Raw genomic sequence first — 20,194 nt, 5'->3', positions numbered from 1 at the left:
GCCCAAGTGGCGCGAGCCGGCTAGAGTGTGTTTGACTCTAGCCGGCTAACTCTGTTTACATTTTAAAAACTGCGACAGTTCACACCACGTTAACACGACATGCATATATTATACATCAAACTCTTGAGCTACTTCTGCTCTCACTCAGAATGTCAAAATATAAGCGATGTCAGGTATAGTTTTTGAGATATTAATGTTTGTTTGGCACAACTCATACTATTAACTGCCGCGGGGTTTCCGCATTTCTGGGTGTCAAGTGACGTCACGCTGATTCGTCCTATCCATCATCAACCAAAGTTCTTGGTCTGAGTTCTCAATATGAAACTGTGGATCAGTGGAGAGGGAGCATGACTCTGATGAAGAGGTAATATGGAAACGTTAGTCTTGTACTCTGCACCTACTAAAAAGGCATTGAACTGTTCGAGCTGCTCCAGTGAATCCTTCTATGTGTATCAGTACTTTAACTGTAGTACTTTGAACATTTTCAACACATTTTTAGCAAGACTTGTAACACTGGCAACAAGGCGCACGAATGATTTGGAATTGTTAGTTACATACATTTATGAGAATGATTTTATCGGAGTGACGTGCCGTGGAGGCGTGGAGCCCCTACCAGCCACAGTGTACCTGACTGTGTGGATTAACCATTGGCATGCAACCAACTGTGCAACATCTCATGACTGTGTCCTTCCATTTGTGTTTGAAGTCTCTCTGTAAGAAGATACACTGACTGGCCAATGAGGAAGTAGCAGCTTTGTACTACTGCATTTTTTGAAGGAACTGAACTTTAAACTGGGTCATTTGATATCAACAACTCTGCGCCGTTCTATTAGAAACAAGCTCAGCTCCACCCAAACACACCTTATCTAGCTTTGTCCACATTCTGCTAACAGTTTGCTGATGTTTTGAATTCCAGTCGTCATACAATGAACTTTGCGAGTGGTTATCACGCAAAGCACGTATTTATTTAGCCCTGTATTCTCCACCGGGCAAGAAGACGCCTCTGTAAAATACAAAATAAATAGACAACAACGACGGCTCCACAAAGAACGCCGAGTTGATCCTACCCGTCCGCAATTGCAAAACGTGTTTGTTTGAGGAATTGAAATCCGAAAACACAATCCGAAAATGACCTCTCCGGGGACGCGGGCTCGGTAGAACGAATCAGTTCAGGCACCAGTGGAGCGATGGCATTTAAGGACGTTGCATGAGGGAATTGACACAGTTCAGTCCTGTAGTCCTCTAGTCTAGCAGGCCAGCAGGCAGCACGCTCCCTGATCAGAGTTGGGGGCTGCTTTAACGCTGAGACTTGCAGATGTTGTTGGCTATTAGGCTGTGCTGCTGCTGATCAAAGCCGGCCCGGGGAGAGAGCACCCCCGCTGGCCCGGGGAGAGAGCACCCCCGCTGGCCTACTTCTAATCCCCCCTCCTCCTGCATGTGGTGTGAAGGCAGGAGCTGGGCCTCCGCTCAGGGGACAGGGTAGCCTCAGGGTTGCCAGATACTAGCTAATGGTTTCCAGCCCAAAGACTTCAAAATAGGGCTGATCGATAGAGAGGCAAAGTGAACCGTCACTTCCTGGTTTTCCCCCTGTACCAGCGTGTGAAAAATATGAATGGTTGTGATTGTGAACGGAGAGATAACGTTACTTTTTTATCCCGTTTGAAATTGTGCCACGGGGTACACATGTTCAATTTTGTCAATTTAAAAGATAACTATGCATGTCAAGAAAGTCGCAGTTTGTGGTAAAACTGTGGCACTATAAGTTATAAATCAGAAAGTCTACGCACAACCAGTCGCGTAAGTGACGTCTCTCTCGCCAGTCCATTGTTGTTGATGGTGTGACGTACAGTATATTGTGCGACACGAGATGTAGTTGATTCACAAAATTAAACCTTACATTTCAGTTTCAGGACAAACTGCGACTTTCTGGACATGCATAGTTATCTTTTAAATTGACAAAATTTAACATGTGTATCCCGTGGCACAATTCAAACGGGATAAAAAAGTAACGTTATCTCTCCGTTCACAACCATTCATATTTTTCCCACGCTGGTGCAGGGAGAAAACCAGGAAGTGACGGTTCACTTTGGCTCTCTATTGCAATATATATTGGCAATAGACAATTCATCAATACAATAAGAAAATAGTTCAATATATATCCATATCCCTAATGGTGCTACGAGTGACACTCAAACAGCCAATCAAACAAATCCTAAAGTTCCCACCCGAACATATTTATTACACAGCTGCAACACTCAAGTTGTGTTTTTAATTGTTGTGTTAACATTAAAACTATTACCTGTGTGCCTTGATAAATAAGCTAGTTCAAAATAAAGTGATAAAAAAAATCGTGTGGTCTTTATTAAATATAGTTAATTTAAAAAATATCAATAATTATCGATATCGACTGATATGCAATATTTTATATCGATACATTCTTTGGCTATATCGCCCTGTCCTAATTCAAAAACCGCCAAAACGCACACAAAACCGCCCAAACAAATGCAGATTTATGGAAACAAGCGGCTCTGTAAACCCGCCCCAGCCCATTTTCCCTGCCACACAATGCAAGCCAAACCAGCCCAATCGGGCGGAAATCCCACCAATCTGGCAACACTGGTCAGCCTCCTGCTTGGCCCCATGTGATGGAAGAGCCTTTCACTGGCAATAATACCCACACAAGCACCGCCCACTCCAGCCCTCTGAGGCCTCTGGGAAGCATTCGGCAAGGGCAGTTTGACAGACAGCTGAGAAGGCAAGCCGTCCCCATAAGGCATGCCCCCCCCCCAAAAAAAGACGTCCCCATAGGGCAGCAAAGCTCATGCTCAACCCCACCCCCCTCCCCGGACATCCCGACCTCAGCACGAGCCGGCAGCAAGACAGGAGTGACATAGCAGCATGACATTCTTCAGCCTAGATTCAGCTGCATACCACAAAGCAATGTTGACTTCAATCACATGCCCTTCTGTCTCTTTCCCCACTATCTTCCGCAAGGGACCCAAACAAACACAACCGCGCATCAAAGTCAAACGATACACAGTCTCAATCTTCTTTTTCACAAAGGCTCACAAACTGACAGACAAGACAGAGTGAGAGAGAGGTGTGGCTGTGCTGAGGAGTTGTTGGACCTGTAGAAATAGGTAACTGCTGTACTAAGGCATTCACGACTACCGCATTTTGGTAGTCATCAACTAAAGTAGTCGACTGTTATAGACCCCCCCCCCCCCCCCAATAAAAAATTATAAATTCTCATCAAAAAGGTCAGCCAGTAGAGGGTTAACTAATGTAGGCGGGACCAACCTGGGGGTGTGTGAAATAGCAGTGTTCCGATTGGCTCTGTGAGGCTGTTTACAAATGAGCTACTAAACCCCAGCAACTTGTCTGAGCTGGTACCGACTGTTTGACTGCAGTAACAACACACACTTTCCCTCTCTAAACACCTTCAACTCCGTTTATTTAACAAACCTGTCTCATTTATTTATTTATATTCTTTACTCCTAAAACCGCAGATGACCAACAAGTCGACTATGCACTAGGGGTGTCAAAAATAATCGATTATAAGATGCATCGCGATGCGGACGTGCACGATTCTGCATCGATTCACAAATGTCAAAAATCGATTATTTAAAATAATAATAATAATAATTAATAATCAAATAAAATATAATGGAAGTATATGCAGTTGTTTATTTTAATTATGGATCATAATACAATGCAATTCCAAATGCACTTTTATTTTAAAAGTAGCCACACAGTGAGAAAAAAGAAAGCGAGAAAAAATAAATCATGTATTGCGGAAAAAAGTGATGCATCGATTTAAGATGCATCGAGATGCATCGAGATGCATCGATAATCGTACTCGAATCGAATCGTAGCCCTCTGAATCGTAATCGAATCGGATCGTGAGGCCAGAGCCGTATAATAGAAGAGTTCCGACATCTCCATTCACTCCAATGGACCAGTTTTTTTCCAGGAAGTAGAAAGTGGAACTCTTGAGTAAAAGAAGCAGCACTGTCGAGTTGCAGAAAAATAGACAGTGTTGTACTTTGAAAGGGTTTTTCATCCCTTGAAATGAATCAAATTGTACATTATCGGCTTTATTTTAGCATGCAAAAGTAGCGCGAGACCCATTCCTGGCTGTTCATTGGCTAATGAGTCTCGCATTTTGGTCCTCCGCTGACGCCACTCTCTCTCTAGAGGACACTACGTGAGGCCAGTGAAGATTCACAGCCCTACTATGCACAGTGTCGACTAGTGGTTCAGATGGTCAACTAGCATGTGAAACCCCTATTCTGCCCCGCCCCCACATAAAGACAACGATAAGGTTGACGAGTAATCCTGGATTGAAGGAAACAGAAGAAAGCTAGGGAGAGATAGAGAGCGATATGGAAAGATAAAAGGAAGTTGTCAGATGGTGTGAGGAGGAGATGAGAGGAGAGATAGGCAGCGAGGGGAGAGGGAGGTGGGGGCCATCATGGGAGAAGAGAGGGAGGAAGAGTTGCTGAGAGAGGAGAGGAGTGAAGGGGGGGGGGGATGTCAGCCAAGAAGGCAATCTATAATGGACAGAACGAAAGCCAAGCAGTTCCCCTGGCTGTGACTGCTTGGAGCCCACACCACCACCACCACCATCCTCTCAACGCCGACACGTACGTGTGACGTGTGTGTATCCTCCTCAGCGACGCATGCGTCTCTCGCTCCAGACTCAGACAGTGTGGCCACATTCCAGCAAAGAGCGCCGGGCGCTACACGTGCGGCTCGCATGTGAACAGACATAAAGAACATAAACGCATTGTTTAATTGGCCCCTTGCTGGCTTTTATCTCGGGCGCACATACGCAGAGCACGCGCGGCCACGTGCACGTCGGATCTGAGCTTTGGAACGTGTGTGAAAATCTGATTAGACAATTACATAATGACTCGGCAGCAATGCGCCCGCCGTTTAGGAAGAGCCCGGCTGTCAGGCGATGACACGGACGTGAGGAGGGGGGATGAAGCCTCGTGCCGCCCTGCTGCAAACGTCTCCCAGGAGGGATTTGCATCGATCTTGACAAACTAAACGGACACTTCAGTCAGTAAAATATTGTAATGTTTGAATTAGGGATGTCAACGGTTAACCGTTAATCGATTAACCGTCGCTAACGTCGTTGTTCGGTTATTGCTGTCGGTCTATCAGTTAATATAAAAAAAAAAAAAAAAAAAAAAAAAAATTTTTTTTTTTTTTTTTTTTTTTTTTGGACACGTTTTTTGAGTTTCCTTGCAGATTTTGCACAGTGTTTTGCATCATGCAACTATTTTGTTCAAATTTTGTTCCAATTGTTGGCAGCAAATAGAAATAGGCTATATTTTGTTTAAGTTTTTATGCTGCAAAAGACAGTAGGCCTAATGTGAAAAAATCAAAAGAAATAACAGATTGTTGTTGTTGTAATGTTTACATAAACAGGAAATAAAGCTCTCAAAAATATATTTCCTTGTCATCCATATAAGAGCCAGAATGATTTTGGAATGATTACCTGATCAAAATGTGGCAATAAACTTATAAATTTCAGCAAAGCCAACAAAAAATAAAGGCATAATTCTAACACAAAAAGCATTAACATTTCAGCATCTAAATAGACACGCCTTGTTTGGGCATGAGCTCATTGAGTAAATAGACAATTTTTTTTTTTTTTTTTTTTTTTTTTTTTTTTTTAATATTAAAAAATTATGAATTAACCGATAGGTTAATCGATTATTAGCGTCGGTTAATCGAAAGTGAAATTAACCGAAAATTGACATCCCTAGTTTGAATTGATTGACAAAAGGCCCGCTAAGAAACTAAGCCCCTGGGAGGGCTCCTCATATAGAGAGGCAAAGTGACCGCCTAGTACTTCCTGCTTAAGCACTGTACCAGAGATTTTCATCCGCCATTTATTTTCCCATAGACATTTCGTAAAATGCTTATAAAATAGTTTTACTTCGTCGAACCAAACGGTTCAGCTAACGCTATAATCGGGAGAGTCCATAGAACATTTCACTCGAACCAAAACTAAAAAAAACAACATCGAGAAAATAATTTATTTAAAACCGCATTTTTCTTACATTTTGGTCCCAGTGAAATGTTATGTGATCTCTCCTGTTTCTAAATATATCTGTACGGTTTGGTTTGAACTAGTAAAACTATTTTCATACGCATTTTACGAAATGTGTATGGGAAAATAAATGTCGGATGAAAATCTCTGGTACAGTGCTGAAGCAGGAAGTAGGCGGTCACTCCATTTGTCCCGGGAACTACTAGGAATATTACGCTGTGTTTTGCGCATACAAACAGCGTAGCAACATGTCCACAGATAGAAGTTAGACAGAAGTACTCGATTTAATGAGACACAAATAAGACAGGAGTGCTAATAAACAGTGTATTACGACAGCATTCAGTACTGTTGCTGTCGGAACTGCCACCTTCAATTTTGAGGTCAGGGGGTTGGCGAGGACTTTCGAAGTAGGAAATCCTAGTAGTTCAGGTGAGGTCACAGCCAGGGGTGTTCCTAACCTTTGAACTGGGCAATTTACGAGTTCCCAGTGCAAACGCAATGCAGCACAAGACAACCAATGAGTGACCATGCAAGAAACAAAGTGGCAAAAAAAAAAAAAGCAAACGGTTCTTTTGCCTTCAGAAGTGTTTTGGTGAAGATGCTAATGTGAGTGTGGGAGCAATCTGCTGTGCTGAGTAGTGTATGATGACAGCGATGTGACAGCGATGAACGCTTCTGCCACAGAGCCTGCTTCAGAAAGCTGGGAGCTTCATTAAGCCTTTAAAACCCCGCGGAGTCCTTGAAGGCATCACGCCACTGTCTGAGGTAAGAGTGGAAAGACACAGTCCTCCAAGCTTACAGATCAATCCAACTGCTATTATCTTCAAACGTGTTCACTCTGTTGACATGGATGTGTCGACATGGAATATAGATGGCCATGTAAATATCAGTGGGATTTAGGCTTCTTCCATTTCTCCTCATCCACCGTCTTTGTTGCAGTTTATAATTGTATTGGCTTTCATCATAACCTTTCATTTGAGAAATATGGTTAATTTATTGTACATCATTAGAGCCTGACAGATACTGGATTTTTAGGCCAATGCCGATACCGATATTAGGGAGTAAAATAATTCTGATATTGATATACCGGCCGGTATTCTTATATTATATATTATACACATTATATTACACTTGTTTTTTTGCAATGATCCCTCAAATATCAAATGCTTGACAAAGATATGACTTGACATGACTTGAGATTATGTAATGTAGGCAGGCTATTTTACAGCTTATCAATAAACTTTGTTGTCCAAAATGACATCAATGCAATGAAACAGTAAACTTCACTCTGAATTTAATAATTATAAATAACTAGAAATACAAAAACACAAATAGCACAACTGTAAAATATAACGAGTTAAGAAAAAAGATTATATATATAAAAAGAAAATAAATAAATATTGGTAATAATGAGCTATATCGGTTATCGGCTAATATCGGCCGATAATATTGGTGGACCGATATATCGGTTGGGCTCTAACCGGTTTTAATGATAACCATGATCAAATTCCTTACGATAACTGTACGCTTTGAAAAACTTGGTAAATACTGTCCATCATCAACCAAAGAGCAACCGTCTCCCAGATGCAAACGCGCAGCCTTGGAGAAATGATTTCAGTGAGTGTATCAATCCTTTTTGGGTCCGAGTTTTCAATATAAAACTTGGTCAAATGATTTCTGTGAGTGTATTAGTACTTTCAGAAGATTTTCAGCACATTTTAACAATACCGTGATAATACTGATAAACCGTGATCATTTTCGTCACTATAGTCGTGATATGAAATTTTCATATCGTTTCATCTCTAATTATCAAGTCATTCAGCGACATCGATTTTGTTACATTTCCAATTCCCCTGAAGTCCAGTGGTTTCCTGTGGCTCTTCCCATTACACGTGACTAATCACAGCCTCTGCATGCTCAATGTGCACCCAGGTCAGCAGAATGACAGCTAAGATGGAGAAGGCAGATGGTGGGAAAGAAAGAGGGAAATCTTACACAGACTATCTTTGGTAAACGACGAGCAAAGTGGAAAAAGAATGAATCAGCGAGCGAGGAAACTCCCTCTCCCGAGTCTGCTCATCAAAACGTTTTAGTTCCTGAAGGTGCATCGTTCATCACCGCCCTGTCATCCGGAGACGCGTGGCTTCTAAAGCAGATGACGACAAACAGAGTCTGTACAAAGCTTGTCTTGGGGCTCTGTGCCCCATGGTAACGAAGCAGTCATTCATTCTTTGAATTCTGAAAATAAGGATTACAGTAAGAGAGTAAGATCGTGAGAGTAAAAACCTTTTCTTCCCCTAGCTGCTGCTACTCTGAGAAATACTGCACTGCAACAAGCAGCACATTATGTTTAGGTGGAGAAGTGCAATACAATTAAGTAAGTTCAGATATCCTTTATTGGAGGGGAAATTCATCCTCTGCATTTGACCCGTCCCATCCTCTACTTACAGGGGTGTCAAACATGCGGCCCGGGGGCCAGATCAGATCCGGCCCCGCAAAGGGTCCAATGCGGCCCAAAGGATGACTTGGCAAAGTGTGAAAATTGCACGGAGAAGTCCTTCACTCCAATGTGATGCACTTGTGAAGGCTAAGAGGTACCAGGTGTCAGGAGCAAGTTAAATATTAAGTACCGTAGTCTATTATCTGTATTAATCACTAAATAGTCAGCTATTTTCATTACCTTTGCTTCACTATAGAGAATTGAACAGTTGCCATCAATTGTAATCAGGGGTGTAGTGATAAATATAGAGGTAGGTAAACCATCCAAGGTGAGTGGTTTAGCCACCTTGTTTGCCCTCATTGATTGATACAGTTGATCTGAAAATAGGTGAGTAAACTATCTGTCTCATTTCAAAGGGGTGGGTAAATGAATTGCGTTTCCTTGCATTCACCCTCCACTACACCCCTGATTGTAATGCACAGTACAGAGATAATGTGCCTGATGGTAGCTGAGATAACCCTACATGTTGTCGGGTTGTACCTGTCCTGTAATTCTTTACACTAAAAGAAACTGGAAAATGTTGAGGTTTTGTCATTTATAGGTTATTATTGATTATTGATTTTCTTTGTCTGGCCCACTTGACACCAAATTGGGTCGCATGTGGCCCGTGGACTAAAATGAGTTTGACACCCCTGCTCTACTATAGGAACCCTCCTAGAACTATAGGAGCAGTGGGCAGCTGCAGTGCAGCACCCGGGGACCAACTCCAGTTCTTTTGCCAGTGCCTTGGTCAGGGACACTGACAGGAGTATTAACCCTAACATACATGTCTTTGACAGGAGTATGAACCCTAACATACATGTATTTGGAGTATTAACCCTAACATACATGTCTTTGGAGTATTAACCCTAACATACATGTCTTTGGCAGAAGTACATACATGTCTTTGTGACGGTGGGAGGAAACCCACGCCATGGGAACACGCCACGGGGAGAACATGCAAACTCCACACAGAAAGGACCTGGGCTGGGATAGACGAACCGGGGTTTGAACCCGGGACCTTCTTGCTGTGAGGCAACAGTGCTGCTAACCATTGAGCCAACTATTTACTGTCTAGACAAATAATCGTGATTAAGAATAAGGAGGATTACAATATATTTCGCAAAATAATCATCAGCATTAAAAATTGTGCCATAATCATGCAGCCCTATAGCAATTCCAAAGCAGGCATATATGTTAGACCTGTGTTGTGTAAAAACAGCACTATCAGTAGAAACTTCTCATTAGTATCTATGCTTTCATCAGTCCTGCCAAATGGACCTGGCTAGTAGCACAGGCTGAAAACAACACGCTGAATTACCTGGAAATTGGGAAACTGTTATTGACCCTGACTTTGTTTCACAGAGGCTTCATCTATAAACCCGAGTGGAGCTGGAAAGAATTAGTACCTTTCGGGCCCGTTCTATATGTGGTGGTCATTAGTTTTCAGTCATAAAGCAGACCCAATCGAAAAACCAATTCAGTTTGACTAGAAAAACCAATTCAGTTTTTTACTAGAAATTGCTTTAAAAAAAGCGGGGGGAAAAGTGTGAGTCAAAGACATCACAAAAAGAGGCGGTTCTGGATGAGACTGTTTGCAAAGCTAAGTAGGCTAATAAAGAATATAAATAATTGAGCGTGGAGCTTAGGTTTGGTCAAGAAATCTGGGAAGCCCTGTCCAGTGTTAGGGTTCAGTAAAGTATGCCACTTCCTTTTCTTGCAAGTCTGTACTGTCTGTCTCTGTCTCTGTCTCTCTCTCTCCATCACACACACACACACACACACACACACACACACACACACACACACACACACACACACACACACACACACACACACACACACACACACACACACACACACACACACACACACACACACACACACACACACACACACACACACACACACACACACACACACACACACACCACAACTTCTGGGTACAGGAACAGTGCCATCCAAGCAGGGGGCAGCTGCATAAGTCATGCTGAGGCTCTCCGGTCTCCTAGAGGAGTGGTTCTCCAAGTGGGGTCTGGTCTTTGAGGGGGTTCCAGGGGGTCCCCAGCAAAAAGGGGATTCATTTATTTCCACATGCAGTGACATGAATGTATGACTATTTTGGCCATGGGTTTCATACACTTTCTGTAATAAAACCGCCATTGACGCACGCTGAGACAAAATCTTATCAGATGGGGCTCTGTGCTCACAATGTGGCCAGAGACACTGGCCTGAGCAGTGTTTTCTCCTGCAGGACACAGAGACACTGGCCTGAGCAGTGCTTTCTCCTGCAGGACACAGAGACACTGGCCTGAGCAGTGCTTTCTCCTGCAGGACACAGAGACACTGGCCTGAGCAGTGTTTTCTCCTGCAGGACACAGAGACACTGGCCTGAGCAGTGCTTTCTCCTGCAGGACACAGAGACACTGGCCTGAGCAGTGTTTTCTCCTGCAGGACACAGAGACACTGGCCTGAGCAGTGTTTTCTCCTGCAGGACACAGAGACACTGGCCTGAGCAGTGCTTTCTCCTGCAGGACACAGAGACACTGGCCTGAGCAGTGCTTTCTCCTGCAGGACACAGAGACACTGGCCTGAGCAGTGTTTTCTCCTGCAGGACACAGAGACACTGGCCTGAGCAGTGCTTTCTCCTGCAGGACACAGAGACACTGGCCTGAGCAGTGCTTTCTCCTGCAGGACACAGAGACACTGGCCTGAGCAGTGTTTTCTCCTGCAGGACACAGAGACACTGGCCTGAGCAGTGCTTTCTCCTGCAGGACACAGAGACACTGGCCTGAGCAGTGCTTTCTCCTGCAGGACACAGAGACACTGGCCTGAGCAGTGCTTTCTCCTGCAGGACACAGAGACACTGGCCTGAGCAGTGCTTTCTCCTGCAGGACACAGAGACACACACCTGAGCAGTGTTTTCTCCTGCAGGACACAGAGACACTGGCCTGAGCAGTGCTTTCTCCTGCAGGACACAGAGACACTGGCCTGAGCAGTGCTTTCTCCTGCAGGACACAGAGACACACACCTGAGCAGTGTTTTCTCCTGCAGGACACAGAGACACTGGCCTGACTGAGCAGTGCTTTCTCCTGCAGGACACAGAGACACTGGCCTGAGCAGTGTTTTCTCCTGCAGGACACAGAGACACACACCTGAGCAGTGTTTTCTCCTGCAGGACACAGAGACACTGGCCTGAGCAGTGTTTTCTCCTGCAGGACACAGAGACACTGGCCTGAGCAGTGTTTTCTCCTGCAGGACACAGAGACACTGGCCTGAGCAGTGTTTTCTCCTGCAGGACACAGAGACACTGGCCTGAGCAGTGTTTTCTCCTGCAGGACACAGAGACACTGGCCTGAGCAGTGTTTTCTCCTGCAGGACACAGAGACACTGACCTGAGCAGTGTTTTCTCCTGCAGGACACAGAGACACTGGCCTGAGCAGTGTTTTCTCCTGCAGGACACAGAGACACTGGCCTGAGCAGTGTTTTCTCCTGCAGGACACAGAGACACTGACCTGAGCAGTGCTTTCTCCTGCAGGACACAGAGACACTGGCCTGAGCAGTGTTTTCTCCTGCAGGACACAGAGACACTGGCCTGAGCAGTGTTTTCTCCTGCAGGACACAGAGACACTGGCCTGAGCAGTGTTTTCTCCTGCAGGACACAGAGACACTGACCTGAGCAGTGCTTTCTCCTGCAGGACACAGAGACACTGACCTGAGCAGTGCTTTCTCCTGCAGGACACAGAGACACACACCTGAGCAGTGTTTTCTCCTGCAGGACACAGAGACACTGGCCTGAGCAGTGTTTTCTCCTGCAGGACACAGAGACACTGGCCTGAGCAGTGTTTTCTCCTGCAGGACACAGAGACACTGGCCTGAGCAGTGTTTTCTCCTGCAGGACACAGAGACACTGGCCTGAGCAGTGTTTTCTCCTGCAGGACACAGAGACACTGACCTGAGCAGTGCTTTGTCCTGCAGGACACAGAGACACTGACCTGAGCAGTGTTTTCTCCTGCAGGACACAGAGACACTGGCCTGAGCAGTGCTTTCTCCTGCAGGACACAGAGACACTGACCTGACTGAGCAGTGCTTTCTCCTGCACACCACAGAGACACTGGCCTGAGCAGTGCTTTCTCCTGCACACCACAGAGACACTGACCTGAGCAGTGCTTTCTCCTGCAGGACACAGAGACACTGGCCTGAGCAGTGTTTTCTCCTGCAGGACACAGAGACACTGGCCTGAGCAGTGTTTTCTCCTGCAGGACACAGAGACACTGACCTGAGCAGTGCTTTCTCCTGCAGGACACAGAGACACTGACCTGAGCAGTGCTTTCTCCTGCAGGACACAGAGACACACACCTGAGCAGTGTTTTCTCCTGCAGGACACAGAGACACTGACCTGAGCAGTGTTTTCTCCTGCAGGACACAGAGACACTGGCCTGAGCAGTGCTTTCTCCTGCAGGACGCAGAGACACTGGCCTGAGCAGTGTTTTCTCCTGCAGGACACAGAGACACTGGCCTGAGCAGTGCTTTCTCCTGCAGGACACAGAAACACTGGCCTGAGCAGTGTTTTCTCCTGCAGGACACAGAGACACTGGCCTGAGCAGTGTTTTCTCCTGCAGGACACAGAGACACTGGCCTGAGCAGTGCTTTCTCCTGCAGGACACAGAGACACTGGCCTGAGCAGTACTTTCTCCTGCAGGACACAGAGACACTGACTTGAGCAGTGCTTTCTCCTGCAGGACACAGAGACACTGGCCTGAGCAGTACTTTCTCCTGCAGGACACAGAGACACTGACCTGAGCAGTGCTTTCTCCTGCACACCACACCACGGGCAGGTGACGAGGTGAGTCACGGCTGTGACTGAGTGACTCAGTAAAGTCATGCAAAGCTTTTCTTAGAGCCAAGCCTCTGGGGCACTGAGTTATATCTCATTTAGAGCTCTGGCATCTGGGACTTTTAAGCTGGGGAATGTGCAGTCTGCACACAACTAGATATTGTGTATGTTTGTTACTCTTCCTCCTCCTTCTAATAAGAGTCTGTTGCAAGAAGCCAGGGTTATTGCTGGCTAGGCATTATGAGAGGCTCCTGTGTGGGCAGCTCTGACAGGATCACTCGACTCGTCAGCCTGCCAAAGAGGACAGCGGTCCTTTGATCTAGGCGGCCTGCTATACATGTGTGTGTCAGTGTGTGCGTGTGCATGTGTGTGCGTGTGTGTAGTGGGGCAGTGTCAGTGAGTTCTCTCATCTGGCCACTGCGGAGTGTGTGTGTGTGCACTCCAAGCATGACCTGACCCCTTCAAACTAGTCAGACTGGCCTCTGCATTGTCCATAGGAACTTGGCAATGTGCAGCTCACAGACTTCTATGCCGGTAAAACCCTGCTGATCACGTGACCCCGCATTCTGTTTCGCTCTGCGGGTCAGTCTGACCTCCAGCCCCGCCCCCAGCCATTTCCAGAAATTACAAAAGTGCACGCCACGGGCCAATCGGGGACCTGTCTCGTTGTCGTTGACAACGTAACCGGCCAATCACCGCTGGCAAAACAGCATGGCGGCTCCCGCAGCAACGAGCTGTAACATTAACGTTAGTAGAGTAAACACAGCCATAAGTGCAGTTATTGCCGAAATATACTTAATAACATCAATTAAACAAGAGTATGCACCAGCCGAGTTTCTTGGCGGGAAAAGACATTTTCATTTTCGCCGTTCTTCGGAGTGGATTTGGATTGGATTTGGCGGCGCCGATTGGCTGAAGGAGTTGTCTGTCAAGGCGAGGACTCCTGCCGACTGAAATGGCTGTGGGCGGGGCGGCTTGGAATCCAGACCGGCACATAACGTAGAGTGAAAGGAATGTGAGATCACGTTATCAGGATGCTCTTTACAAGCTAACAGACTTCCCCATCGTTCTCCTGCTTCCCTTCATCGTGTCAAAGACACCCGTTTAGCAGTTAGCACACTTATTTAACATGACATCAAGCCCACACATGTGCACAACAGGCCTATTGAACTATTGAGGCATAATTAATAAGAGATGAGATATTGGACTTCCTGTATCAGAGGCCACTCTGCAATGCACACGCACACAAAGGCTTTTAGTGTGACAGACGTCCAACAGTAGTGGCAGCTGTGCCTGAGAGCCAGTCAGCTGAGTCTGGCCCTGTCCCCCTGTCTCCACTATCTGTGCCTGAGAGGCAGCCAGCCAGTCAGCTGAGTCTGGCCCTGTCCCCCTGTCTCCACTCTCTGTGCCTGAGAGGCAGCCAGCCAGTCAGCTGAGTCTGGCCCTGTCCCCCTGTCTCCACTATCTGTGCCTGAGAGCCAGCCAGCCAGTCAGCTGAGTCTGGCCCTGTCCCCCTGTCTCCACTATCTGTGCCTGAGAGCCAGCCAGCCAGTCAGCTGAGTCTGGCCCTGTCCCCCTGTCTCCACTATCTGGGCGGGACGACCATTCAAAGTCAGCAACATGTGTCAGCATGGTGTCCCCCCCTCCCCTCCCCTCCCCTCCCCCCTCCACTTCCTGCTCAGCAGACATGCCTGACATTCTAGAGGAGCCAGCGTACATTCCTCGCATGCTTCCAATCGCATGAGGGGGGCAGGCGGAAGAGGGGGCGGGGCAGAGGCCACAAGGGCATCGGCACTGCTCCTACTTTTTACGATGTTTGTGTCTGTGTGTGTGTCTGTGTGTGTGTGTGTGTGTGTATGTGAGAGAGAGAGTACTCTTCGATGGTCTTCTTGATGTGGCTAGCAGAGAATTAGCCGTTCTGCCTGGAGAGAGCTCAGGTGACGGCGGTTAAGCTGTCTCACATGGGCTGTGGAGGCGTCGGCCTCGGGGGAGCGTCAGGGCCTCCTTCTGCTGCTGCTGCTGCTGCCGCCGGCTAGGCTCAGCTGACTGCACAGTGCTCACGTTCCCATAGACTCACTCACCCTGTCACTGCTCACTCCCTCACTCTGTCACTGCTCACTCCCTCACTCTGTCACTGCTCACTCCCTCACTCTGTCACTGCTCACTCTGTCACTGCTCACTCACTCACTCTGTCACTGCTCACTCACTCTGTCACTGCTCACTCTGTCACTGTTCACTCACTCTGTCACTGCTCACTCACTCTGTCACCGCTCACTCAGCCTGTCACCGCTCACTCACTCTGTCACTGCTCACTCACTCTGTCACACTCAACCTGTCACTGCTCACTCACTCTGTCACACTCACTCTGTCACCGCTCACTCACCCTGTCACACTCAACCTGTCACTGCTCACTCACCCTGTCACTGCTGACTCTGTCACTCACTCTGTCACCGCTCACCCTGTCACTGCTCACTCTGTCACTGCTCACTCACTCTGTCACCGCTCACTCACTCTGTCACTGCTCAGTGCTCACTCACTCTGTCACACTCAACCTGTCACTGCTCACTCACTCTGTCACCGCTCACTCACTCTGTCATATGAAGCTATCTAAGTGCACTCGTTCTAGTAGCCCCCCCTCAAACCAGCCAGGCTTTTCCACGGCACAATAGGTCATGATGGAGCTGTGAGCATGTGACTGTGAAGGTGAATGGCAGCACCCACATGTCAGCCATTTGCAGCTTTGCAATATTGAGTGACCTCTGGTTCAACAAGCAGCCACTCAGGACAGGAAGTTGGGGAACGTTACACAGCCTCTCTCTCTCTGTACATCAGCTCTGCCAAAAATGCAATGTTCACCTTCACAGCGAAAGTCCTTACTCTCTCTCAGGAGTCTGTCCTACAGACACAGGGACACACAGTTTTACCAATCACTCCCCCACCCACCCAACCCACCCACCCACCCCCAAATCTCATCCCCTCAGCAGCGGCAGCAATAGCGACAGCGGTGTGGTGAATAAAAGGGCTTCCTGAGCTGTGGAGGGGCACGCTAACCCAGCTTGGCAGGCAGTTAGTTAGTGTGACAGTAGCCGCGCTGGATGCCAAGAGGACAGGCTCTGCGCAGCATCTCAATGACCAGAATTCACTGAGTCCACAGAGCCGGGGTTGATGGTGCCCCCAGCCACGGCTCTCCCCCCCCCCGCCCCTCCTCCTCCTCTCCATCCACCCACACAGGCATTCAGCCTTTTCATTACGATGATAATGGGCCAAAAGCCGGAACAGGCCCCATGTCTGAGCAGCAGAAGTTGTGGCGATGGCTTTGTGGCGATGTCATGCGTGTCCATGGGAGCAGAGCGTGCTGCTACGGTCCAACAGAGACAGTCAAGGCCCGGGAGAGGGGAAGAACAGTGCTGAAAGTCTAAAAAGGATGTCCCCGAGGCAAGGTAGATCAGGTTAACCAGCACAACCTCACTCTGGACCATGCGTGCCAGGACACATAGTTCAACCTGAACATGGTAAACCACAAACTGTGAAGCTGAAGCACGCTAGTCTTTTCAGCTCACCTGCCCAGTGCCTACTGGGTCTATCTTGACAAGCTCACGGTATGTCAGTGCTGCTGCACCTTCTCACCTGACAACATTCACAACAACCAATGCAATATGTGTCCTGTTCTTTTGAATCCTTCTGAGAAATTAAAACATCACACTTTGGACTTGTTGCCGTTACCTTTGTGCAGCCAACGCATCAAATTAAGAAAGCCTTACTCCCCTGTGAAACTACAACACCTGCTGTATAAACAAAGTCTGTGTTGAACAGCTCTGTTAGTACAACGGCATAACGTGCACCTGCATGAATGCACCTGCCTCATTCTCTGATACAGGTAGACTCACCTGTTACAAATGCTACAAAGTGTAGAAGCGTGCAGTCCAAAATAAGTGATGTGGTTTGCAAGAAGGGCCATAACATGTCCTAGAACAGTGTTTCTCAAAGTGGGGTCTCAGGACGCCCAGGGGTCCTTGAGGGGGTTCCAGGGGGTCCCCAGCCAAAAGGGGGATAATTTATTTTCACTATAATTCCATCCATCCATCTATCTATCTATCATCATCATTATGATCAGTCAGTATATAAATGGGAGCTAGGGCTCTGTCTGTTTGTTTCTCTGTCCCACTGTGATTGTCCCACTGTGATGTCATAAATCCCACTGTGACATCATCAGTGATGTCATAAATCCCACTGACATCATCAGTGATGTCATAAATCCCAGTGATGTCATAAATCCCACTGTGACATCATCAGTGATGTCATAAATCCCACTATGACATCATCAGTGATGCTGGTCTCATTGGCCACACAGCAGCCGAGCTGCGAATGCAAGCTGCAGGGCCAGTGCAGTGTCTGTCCTAGTCTATAAAAGGGGCAATATGGGCAATGTTTGTTTGTTCTCTGTTCTGTTTAATTTTTGTCCCACTGATGATGACATCAGTGATGTCATAACAAAATCACTGGTGTTATAAGTGATGTCATCAGTGATGTCACTTGAGCAATTGTGCATTGTGACATCACTGATGATGTCATAGGCATTGTGACATCATCAGTGATGTCATAAGAGCGATGGTCCTAAGCGCAAGTGAGCCCGCACAGCGGTCAGCTGCATGCCGGGGGCGAGGCCGCGCACCGGCTGAGCTGCGTATGCAAAACATCTAAAGCAAGAAATCTTATCAGATGGTGGACCCTGGGAGTAAATCTTATCAAAAGGGGGTCTGTGGTCTTAATTGTGTCAGTTTAGGGGTCCTTGAAGTGAAAAGGTTTGAGAACCACTGTCCTAGAACAAGCAGAGGGCCTGGACCATGACACACATGTCATAACACCAGAATGCATCATTTCAACAAGTGAATATTTTACCTGCATAGAAACGTAACAGGGAGCCAATTTCTGTGTTCATCCCTTCCTCTTGTACTCGCCATGGGTCCTTAAATCCAAGCTTAAAGAGGAAGTCAGTCTGGATCTGGAGAGGCCTCTCATCTGGCCCCAGCCTCCTGACAGCTTCGCCGTGCAGTTGAACATAGAGTGTGGGGCTGAAATCACCTGTATCTCCATTCAGGTCGGCTGTCGACCCGGATTTTACACCATCTTGGCAACTATTGGGATCTTGGATGTCAGGTGTATTACCTGCAGAACAGGCTCTTGACAATGAGCTTGCACTATTGCTGGGTGGCATGCCGCCCAGACTGTTGAGTCTGTTATCCGGCCCGATATTGTTTGTTATATTGTTTAAATGTCCTGCGTTGCAGTGCTTGTAGTTGGCAGTGACCGCACTGATGCCATTGGAGTGGTGCTGGGGGATAGGGTCAATGTTTGTGCTTGAGGTAGGACAATCGAGCTCCAGTTCGTCCGAGGAACTGCCATAGGTGTCGTGGCCCTCTGTGGCACTGTCAAACGTGGGGCTGAGGATGGACGCCTCTGTGCCCAGGATCATGTCATCGCTCAGGGAGTCCCTGTGCTCGCTGAGCCGGGCTCCGGAGCTGAGGTCGTCGAACGCGCTGCTCTCCACATCTGAACCAGAATTTAATCCATAGCCGTCTACACCGTTCCTCGGCTCCGAATCGTCATAATTGGGGGTATCCAGATTGGAGTTAGAATTGAAATCTGACAATGAACCGGTTATGTTATCTTGTGACTCCGAGTCGGGGGTAAAAAGTTTCGCATCCATGTCCTGTTGCTTTTGCCTTTCATCAGCATTCTCCATGAGCAGCAGTCTCAATCTGTCACTTGGCTGGCCCGACAGGCCGCCCCTTAATTCTGTGGATTCCAAGGAAGTCAAATGGTTGCATTTTATACTTCCGTCTTCATTCACCTTGCATTGATTATCACTGAATTCATACTTCACATTGCAGTTGCCATTTTGGTCAGTAATGGGGCTATCTTTGCAAAATATACGCAAAACAGAGCCCGACTTACTGCAGAGTTTACTCAGACGTAGCGCCATCTCGCCGGCCGTGGTGTCCATCGTGCAAAGCACCGGCCTGGGGTATGAGGGCGTCAGTCTATCGTGGACATGCACGGAGCCCCTGTGGAGGTCAGCACGCACCCAGTCTCGATCCGAGGGCTGCAGCTGCATGCTCTGTCGGTGTTTCAACAGGGTCTTCCTGTCCAGACTCCGGGTGTGGAGAGACGCAGAGGAGAGGGCCGAGTTCATCTTGGCGCTGCAGGTGGCGGTGACAGCTGAGGCGGCGGCGGTGGCTGCAGCTGCGGCGGAGAGGTTCCTCTTCAAGCGCCTCCGTCTCAACAGCAGAGAGTTGGAGTTGCTCGATAAGCCACGGCCATTAGAAGACGATATACTTTTATTTGACGCACTAGATCCCACGGTAGAGGCAGCACGGGGGAGGCTATTCCCGTTCCTCGCATCTACGCGGGAGGTTGTCAAATGTCCACCGCCATCATCCGCCGGAGTCCCCCGGGCGACAGACATTCCGCCCGGTTTTAACTTGGTCGCGCCTCGATCCTCCGTGACAGCCTGCACACTTTCCATCTGTGCGAATGAAAAGTAGCCTACACTAAAGAGATAACGGTGCGCACTTGGCTACACATCCAACCTCTACATTTAAAAGCCCGACTGTGGTCCCCCAACGTTGTAAATGTCCGCCAAACTGGGCGGTGTTGCTTACTTATCCCAGCAGTAGTCATTCACTTCTTGCCTTCGTTTCCCTGTAGGAGTCTCCTCCGCGGCTCCAAAAAAGAAAACATTTCCCCGATTAAATTGGCTGGGAAGAGGCAGGACGCGTAGGGACAGCTCAGGGCGGAGACGTGACTGTGC

The 20,194-nt window shown here is 47.5% G+C and overlaps 1 protein-coding gene across 1 annotated transcript in view; it reads right to left on the bottom strand.

Moving 5' to 3' along the window:
• The window catches only part of phlpp1 (PH domain and leucine rich repeat protein phosphatase 1), a gene marked incomplete at its 5' end in the record, with an annotated part of 95,021 nt that extends 75,112 nt beyond the window's left edge, over positions 1–19,909 (bottom strand). The window contains one exon of the mRNA XM_083653748.1: positions 18,283–19,909. Within this exon, the coding sequence (XP_083509874.1) occupies positions 18,283–19,909 (1,627 nt within the window). The remainder of the gene's footprint in view (positions 1–18,282) is intronic.
• Positions 19,910–20,194: the final 285 nt, after the last annotated feature.

This window comes from Poromitra crassiceps (assembly GCF_964638095.1).
Source record: "Poromitra crassiceps genome assembly, chromosome: 17".
NCBI lineage: Eukaryota > Metazoa > Chordata > Actinopteri > Beryciformes > Melamphaidae > Poromitra > Poromitra crassiceps.
This window is presented reverse-complemented; position numbering and strand designations above follow the sequence as displayed.